This window comes from Oryzias latipes, chromosome 2, assembly GCF_002234675.1.
Source record: "Oryzias latipes chromosome 2, ASM223467v1".
Taxonomy (NCBI): domain Eukaryota; kingdom Metazoa; phylum Chordata; class Actinopteri; order Beloniformes; family Adrianichthyidae; genus Oryzias; species Oryzias latipes.
Genome location: NC_019860.2, coordinates 7,314,905 through 7,323,289, shown reverse-complemented (window position 1 = coordinate 7,323,289; position 8,385 = coordinate 7,314,905). Strand labels below are relative to the sequence as shown.

The 8,385-nt window shown below is 39.3% G+C and overlaps 1 protein-coding gene across 1 annotated transcript; it reads right to left on the bottom strand.

Moving 5' to 3' along the window:
• Positions 1-5,151: 5,151 nt before the first annotated feature.
• Positions 5,152-7,382, bottom strand: LOC111948641 (zinc finger BED domain-containing protein 4-like). Its single transcript, XM_023962523.1, has 7 exons — positions 7,272-7,382; positions 7,028-7,119; positions 6,738-6,944; positions 6,558-6,671; positions 6,205-6,462; positions 5,476-6,098; positions 5,152-5,392 (listed from the first exon to the last, which is right to left on the bottom strand). Exons 1-7 carry the CDS (start codon positions 7,348-7,350, stop codon positions 5,158-5,160), a joined length of 1,608 nt encoding a protein of 535 aa, XP_023818291.1. The 5' UTR covers positions 7,351-7,382; the 3' UTR covers positions 5,152-5,157.
• Positions 7,383-8,385: the final 1,003 nt, after the last annotated feature.

Genomic DNA, 8,385 nt, shown 5'->3' with positions numbered 1-8,385 from the left:
GAACATGATTTTGCAATCACCAGGTCTAAAATTTTTTTACTGAAATACGTTTGAGGTGGTTTAGATTTTTATGGGTGCTTAATAATACAAAACGTTCTTTAAAAGTATAAAAGGTTCTTTGTTGTGTTTGTGTCCCTGCAGTCGTCCCCCAGCACTGTGTGACTGAAGAGGGAGATCTCTGCAACCAGCAGAGGAACCTCAGAGTGGAACATGAGGAACCAAAATCTCCACAGACTAAAGAGGAACTGCAGGAACCAGAACCTCAGCAGATTGAAAAGGAGCAAGAAGAGCTTTGGATCAGTCAGGATGAAGAGCAGCTTAATCTGAACCAGGAGACTGATACCTTGATGGAGATTCCTACTTATGAGGAAGATGAGAACAGTGAAGCAGATCTAAACAATCAGCAGAGCTTTAATGTAACTGATAGTCAGGATAATGAAGGAAACCAACATGAAGAATCAACTTCAGATGAAGAGACAGACCCACAGAACAGAGATCAGAGGAAGAGAAGTGACAGAAGTCATGTCCAAAGTGTGGACAGTTCCTGCATGTCAGAAAGTGACTCTGTTAGGAAAAAAAACAGAAAGGCATCTTTGGTTAAGAAAAACAAACGATCTCCAAAAGGAAAAAGATCTACCTATATAAAGTTTGGTAAAAGAAAAAGAATTGCACACGTGCCAATGAAAACTGAGTCTGAAAGTCCCTATGTCTGTAAAGAATGTGGAAAAAGCTTTGATTACGTGTCTCAATTCAGAATTCACGTGAGAACTCACACAGGAGAAAAGCCTTTTCCGTGTAAAAAATGTGATAAAAGTTTTGGTCATATTTCTAATCTTAAAACACACATGAGAACTCATAGTGGTGAGAAGCCCTTTTCATGTAAAGAATGTGATAAATGTTTTAGTCGTACATCGATTCTCAAAACACACATGGAAACTCATACAGGAGAAAAGCCCTTCAATTGTAAAGAATGTGATAAAAGTTTTAGTCGTACATCTAATCTGAAAACACACATGAGAACTCACACAGGAGAAAAGCCTTTTCCTTGCAAAGAATGTGATAAAAGTTTTAGTCGTGCATCTAATCTGAAAACACACATGAGAACTCATACAGGAGAAAAGCCTTTTTCTTGTAAAGAATGTGATAATTGCTTTAGTCGTATATTTAGCCTCAAAACACACATGAGAACTCACACGAGAGAAGCATGTATCTAATCCAAAAAGAATTTAGTGAAAATTCTCAAATTAAGAAACAGGAACAGCATGGGGTCAAAGCAGAATCAGCTTAAAAGAAATAAAAGAACAAATTGAAAATTTGAGGAATAGATAATATTAATTAAAAAGAAATGAAACCAGTTCTAAACTCAAAACAACACACTCTAAATTTTAAGTATTTATTCAAAATTATAACTGTATATTTGAAACTTGAATTTGAAAAACTAATACAGGGTTATATAACTGCCAAAAGGAAATGTATGCCCATAAAGAAAATGGTGAACACTCTAAAAACAAAAAAAAATGAATACAACATTTAGTCTTAGCTATGACATGTCTATTTCCAGTATTACTTTTCTTTTTTTTTAATATGATTTGAACATGAAATTTCTTTTTTGAGATTAATATCAAAATATGTCACAGGTTCAAGGCATTAATATCGAGTCACAAAACATTGATTCAACAAAGTGCGCATGCGTAGTGACTACAACTAGATGCAATAGAATAAAACAATGACACCACATTTAAGGGGGTGTAGATAAATCACAGAGCAGCTCCTGCCAGCTGCCAGTTAGCCTACTTTGACTTTAAATTAGCTCTCTTCTTTTTGTTATTTTGTTTTAGTATCATCTTTGTTTTTGTTTTTTGTCTTTTGACAAACCTGAACTTGCACCTAGTAAGAGGCATGCCTGATGATTTTTTTTAGAATATTTCCCAACACTTCTGGGTCTAAAACAGTCTGTTGGTGCATGTTTACACAATCAGCTGTTGACCCCTGGCAACAAAAAATGCGGCCATATGTTTTTTAAAAACAGAACTATGGTAACAAGATAATTTCCTTGCTACAACATCAATAACATTCTAAAATATCCAATTCTGTTTTAGTTTAATAAAGAAGGCTCAATACGCATGCACATTTTTATATCAATGTTTCGGGGCACTATATATATATATATCCCTGTGATCCTTGGATGTATTTTTGACAGCAAGTTAACAAGAAATGTATTTATAAGGAAAAGGGAAATTTGTATTTAAAACAGACAAGTTAAATGTAAAACTAAATGTTGTATTCAAATTTTTTTGATAATACAAAATATTTCTTTGTGCACAACTTTGTTTTGCAAACGTTTCATTTTGACAGTTAATTTACCCCATACAATATATTCTAGAGAAATTCACACTGTTGTCTGCTGACAAACTGTGTGGAGATTCAGATTTTATTTTCCAGCAGGACTTGGCTTATTCCTACATTGCCAAAGATACCTAAATGTGATTCATTGACTGTGATGTTACTGTGTTTGGTCAACCAGCAAAGTCCTGACATGAGCTCAATAAAAAAGAAAAAAATCTATGAACCTGTTATCAAGAAGAAGATGAGACACTAGACGCAACAATAAATTACCTGAAGTCAGCTATCAAAGCAACCTGACATGAACACAGAACCACATGATTGCCTCCAGACCCCATTGATGCAGTCATTCAGTTAAAAGGAGGCACAGGTGATTATTGAATGGAAAGAAATGAACAACCCTGGGAGTATTTCAGGCAGGCAACTTGTGCAGCATACCTGGTTGCTCCTCCCTGCGGGCAGTTCAGTCCAATCAACTCACCTGTTCAGCGTCCTACTTAAGTTCCATGTGCGGTCCAATCCCTCTTCATCTATTTCCGCGAGCTCTACGTTCGTCACCCCACCCTCCTCCCCGTCTCCCACCTATGATCTCCGTTTAGGGGTAGTTTAATACCCAACGTTTTTTATGGAGATCTTTGTTTTATGAATCCGAACAGAGCCTTATGCCAAACTAAAGATATAGGGAATAAATCTTTAATGCATGAGTTGTCTGACTGAAATGAACAGTTTTCTGACATCTGTTTCCTGAAAACATTGTTTTTTTATTCTGATGTTTTGATTTCCTAAGACAATTTTTTAGGTTTTCATCCTCTTTAAGATACAATTACCAAAATTCATAAAATAAAGGATTGATACATTTCAGTATATGTATAATTATTCTATACGAGTTTTGTGGTTTGAACTGATTTATAAAAATATTCTAAACTTGAATTTGTTTTTATAGATGAACCTGTAAATAGAAATGTTATTCTTGAACAGCTTCATTGTGGTTGTAGTTTATGCTGATACAGTGTGTATCTTCTCGTTGCCTGTGTTACCATGACAAGATATTATTTAATTCAAATACTTTTTGTGTAAAAACTGAACATTTCATTATAGTTTTTTAAACAAAGTAGTGACTGCAGTTGATATTTCTTAGGTCATATGAGCAAAACATTTCTTAAAGAAAAGATTTTCTCCAAAATGTATGAAGGAAGATAAAGAACATGACTGGTGTTTGTGTCTGGTGTTGTTGTGATTCATGTTTTCTAGTATACATTAGAACTGTTTATCTGTTCTGTTTAGTTCTCAGTGTTCTGTCCCAATCTTTACCGTGAAGAATAAAGTGGACGTGAACATCAGTCAGAAGTGTGGAGTCTTTCCCACAGTGTGGCTTTCTGCTGGTTGTTGGTTCTCTGCTGGTTCTAAAGCTGAATTCCTCAGGTTCCGTTCTGGATGCTTAAACCAGGACTGAGGTGAGATCACAGAGCTCCATCAGAAGCTGTGAAGAAGACTGAAGCAAACAAATTGCTTCCCAGTTGTTTTCTCATCAGTCTGAGGCAGCAGTGAAGTTCAGTTCAACAGAAATCTGCAAACTGCATTCTGGCTTTGAGTCTCTTTGAAATCCAGACTTGGTCTTGGAATATGAATTCAGCATTTGCAGCTTTTAGAGTGTGTTTTTTATCTGTTTTTTTCTTTTAAACAAATAAGTCTTTTCTAAGTAAGCCTGAAGAAATATCACTAGAATTTTGTGATTCTAAATAGATTCATAAAGTTAATAAAATATTTTTGCCTGAAAATATATTTTTAGTGTTGTACTTTTACCACTTGTAACCCTTGTGCTATCCCAGGCACTTAAACATTGGGAGTTGGGTCATCTAGACCCACTAGATAGTGCTCTGATCCTTTTTTCTTCAATGATTTGTGAACCTTACTGGTGTCAATGGATTACATGAAATCTTTCCACCTTTATCCAGCTTTGTTATGGTAGTGAGAACACGTCAATGCAAGGGTGGGGGTCATCTAATATAGCACAAGGGATAATTTAAACCTATTGTTACTCATTTGATGCTTTTATATTTCAATGTAAATATTTGTCATTGATGCTAATTGTCATGGTGCCTCTGTCAGCCTACCTCACCCATCCCTTCTCTCCTCTGCTCTGCTGATTGGAACCAGCTGCCGATACTCACCTCATAACCTGCCTGCCTTCTTAAGGAGATCCATCCCCAACATTCATCGCCAGTTCGTTACACTCTCCGGTGCTTATGTCTGGCCTCCAAGTTTTGCTAAGTGGCTTAGTCTGGCTTTTGTACTTACCACGCCTTGTTGCTCGCCTTCCTGAACTGAAAGAAGGAAATGAAAGGCTCCCTCAGTTCCATGACTCTCTTCATCTTCACTCATGAAGTCACAGTTTTGGAGATCTTTCAGTGTTTCCTCTTGTTCTCTTTCCTCCATCTTTACAACATCAGGCAGGGAACATCTTCCTTGAAATGAGTGAGTTCTGCTCCATGTGGCTGCCTGAATGGTGTCATGTAGGGATGGGAATCGAAGCCCCATGAAGCTCTCATGGGGCTTCGTGTAAATGTGCCAGAAAAATGAATGAAGCATTTGGGGCTTCGAAACCACACAGAACAGCGGCATCTGGTGGCAGACAGGACATATATCATCTACTCCACTAAGTTCCTTGCCCTTGTAACACTTCAGTGTGGAAATAAAACAAAGACAATGTTTGAAGATTTGTGAGAAGTGCTTGTGTTACATTGTGAATGCCATGTATAAAGTGAGAATGAGTGATTGTGAACCAGGGTCTAACATGACTGGGTGGGATACATGTTATAGATTTTTATTTAAAAACAGAATTTTCTCCACTGTGCTGGGCTTCAGCCTGTTTCGTCTTTGGCTGACGATTTCGCCAGCCTTGGAGAAGATCCTCTCACAAGGCACAGATGAAGCTGGTGTGCATAAAAACTTCATTGCCAGCTTGTAGAGATGTGGGTATAAAACCTTGTGGGTAACCCAGTATCTCAGTGGGTCCTGAGTCCTTGGGATGTGAGGTTCCTTTAAGTACCTAGAAGGACATTAATAGCCTATTGTCATGCACCAGTCTAAAATGAGCAGAAGTTATGATGAGGATTCTAATCTTTACTGTACCTCTGAACCTCCACTGTTGCACTGGCAGTTGTGCTGGTCACCTGCTGTTGAACCCCCACATGCCTGTCCAGCAGGGCCCAGAGACCACCATCTTCCTGCTGACTTGAAGGACCTTCTCTAGGTGGCGACTGTGGCTGTGCCTCTGGAAGTAGCGCCTGCATTGTTGCAGCACACTCTTTAGTGAGTCGCTCTATGGCCGTGTGGGCAGAGCCTTGGCTGCAGAACCCCAGCTCTTTAAACCTTGGGTCCAACAAGGTTGCCATTGACAGAGCAGTGACCTTTTCCAGAGCTGAAAACCTCTCATGGAGATTGTTCTTCAAGTTAGTGGCCAGTTTTTCACCAAGTGGGTGTGTGATCTGACCACACCTGCTTGAGATGTAATGTTTCAGCATTTTGACCATGGGAATGACTTTGGTTGCTGACACTCGTTTTTCTGTCGAAAGCTCAACTGTAGCCTCTTGAAACGGTGAAAGAACGCTCAAGCAGTGGTGTATGGCCTGGTAGTCCTCTGAGGTGAATGGAGGAAGGTCTGTATGGAGGGTGGCCAGAGCTGCCCCCAGTGGCTCTCTCTCCTTAAACAGCCTTTCCAACATATTAAATGTGCTGTTCCATCTTGTTTCCACCTAAGATAAGACAGCAAGCACGTTTTAAAGGAGAGAAGAAAGTAACACAATAAACAACTGCAAAAACATGTAAAATCTTAGATTAAAAAAAAAGAAAAAGTTTCACCTCTTGTATTAATTTGTGCTCTGGCCTGGCCAGCTGTCGCTGCATCTCTGACAGCTTCTCCTTCGCTGTGGTGCTGGATTTAAAAAGACAGACAATCCTACGCCCCTCACTTCGGATATCCTCTAGTTCAGGGGTTTGGGCAAGGGACTTTTTCACCACCAAATTAAGCATATGTGCAAAACACATTATGTGCCGAAGCAGTAATATATTAGCACATGCAACCATGTTGGGAGCACAGTCTGTAACCAGGCCTGTCACCTGGAAGAAAGATTACATGTTCACAAATCATGTATATTAGGTATTGGGAGGCCATATTGATGAATGATTTTGTACTTTATTGATCTGGCTCGCACCTTCCCTTTAATTCCCCATTCTTCCATGAGAAGATTTTTGGCCTCAGCCAAGTGAGCTGCAGTGTGGGTTTGGGGAAACTTCAGAACCCCCAAGACCACAGAGGCCAGCTCCACCTAGAATGAACAAAGTCAAACTGAGATACATAAACCAAAGCATTGCACAAAGCAGGGGATGCCTACCTCCTCGGTGATAAAATGGCTTGTTACAGCCAAGTAAGCGTCCATGTTAATGGATGTCCACATGTCTGCTGTAAGGCTGACAGCAGAGGCCCTGCTAACCACATCTAAAGCCTTCTCCTTTTTGGCTTTGTACTTCTCCTCCACCATTGTCCTCAAGGCCTTCCTATTAGGAATTATGTAGGATGGGTCCAAAAGGTTGACAAAAGCCTAATAGTGACAAATAAAATACAGCTTATTATGTACACAAAAACATAAATAATGTAAATGCTATATAATATTAGCCACCTTACCTTGAAGCCTTTGTCTTCAACAATTGAAAATGGTTGTGCATCCATTACAATCATATCCACCAATGCAGAATCAAGTTCTTGCTTTCTTGACACTGCAAAATATACATATGAAGAAAAAAAAAAATATTAATTGTAGAAGCTGAGCCTCAAACCCGGAACCTCAGCATTCACATGTCACTGATTTTTCCACTGAGCTATCTGTTTCAGTTCTTAGTGTGCCATTAGTTGGATATATTCTTATTACCAATACAAGGTGGATTGAAGGCTTGATTTGCCGACTGCGGAGTTTCAACATGATGAACGGAGCGGAGATGTCGCATCATGGAGGATGTACTATAATTAAATGGAAATTCATGTTTGCAAATCAAACATTGCACCTAAAAAAAAAAATGGAAAGAATAAAAATGATTCCTTTCAACTGACAGACATACCTATAAAACTGACATAATCAGCAATGGCTACTAATAAAATAACGTTAATAGTGTATTACCTAATTTGGAGAAATCATGTTGAAATGATCCCAAGCCACAGAACGTTTTTTACCGGGTGCCATGACGTTGATTCTTACGATACACGGGAAACAACAGAACTGGTCGGGAAACGTTGTTTGGGATTCATCTGTATTTATAGACAACAGCGCGCCCTTCTGATCAAACACACCTGAGATCTGAAACCTGGTTCGTGTGAGTGATGCATTTGGCGCGTCATACGTCATCAATCACGTGATCTGCGCTGGTTGACACACGCTTTGAAACATTGTGCCGAAACACTCTGTTTCATGAAGGTGAACCGCGCGCCGAAGCCCCGTGTCAAACGGGCCATCCCTAGTGTCATGCAGTAAAGCATCTTCTTCCTGCATGGAGCAAAAAATGTCATTCATAAAGTAGTTGCTGGAGATGCACAAACGGTGAGCTCAGAAGGATCCATCCATTCCTTCCTGTCCCACTGCTGGTTGTCTCGTCACCTTCCCCTACAAGGAGAATGGAACGAAAAAATTGGAATAAAGATCACCCTTTTTTTTGCCATAACGCTTCCATTCAATACACTTCCATAAAAACACAGAGAGAAAAAACCTCCAGCTCTGTCTGTAACCCAAGAACATGGCTGCTCTCACCACAGTCTTCTATTCCTTTCACTCTATCACACATGGTATGGCTTGTCCTTCTGGATATCACAGAGCTTGTTGTTGCCCCTGTTCACAGTGATGACTCACTAGCATTTTTGGAAAGTAAAATAATCGAGCACAGGCACAGACTTAAAGAACTTTTCCCTGATTTTAGGTTGTTACCAAAGCATCATTACTTGGAGCACTATCCGCAAATGATCAAGCTCTTTGGTCCAGTTGTTGGGCAATGGAC

Excerpts from the sequence above, each read along its gene's own strand:
- LOC111948641 (XM_023962523.1), bottom strand. The coding sequence starts at position 7,350 with ATGATGCGACATCTCCGCTCCGTTCATCATGTTGAAACTCCGCAGTCG. Across the intron at positions 6,672-6,737 it reads GCCATTTTATCACCGAGGAG|GTGGAGCTGGCCTCTGTGGT; the intron begins GTAGGCATCCCC and ends TGTTCATTCTAG. Across the intron at positions 6,099-6,204 it reads AGCACAAATTAATACAAGAG|GTGGAAACAAGATGGAACAG; the intron begins GTGAAACTTTTT and ends GTCTTATCTTAG.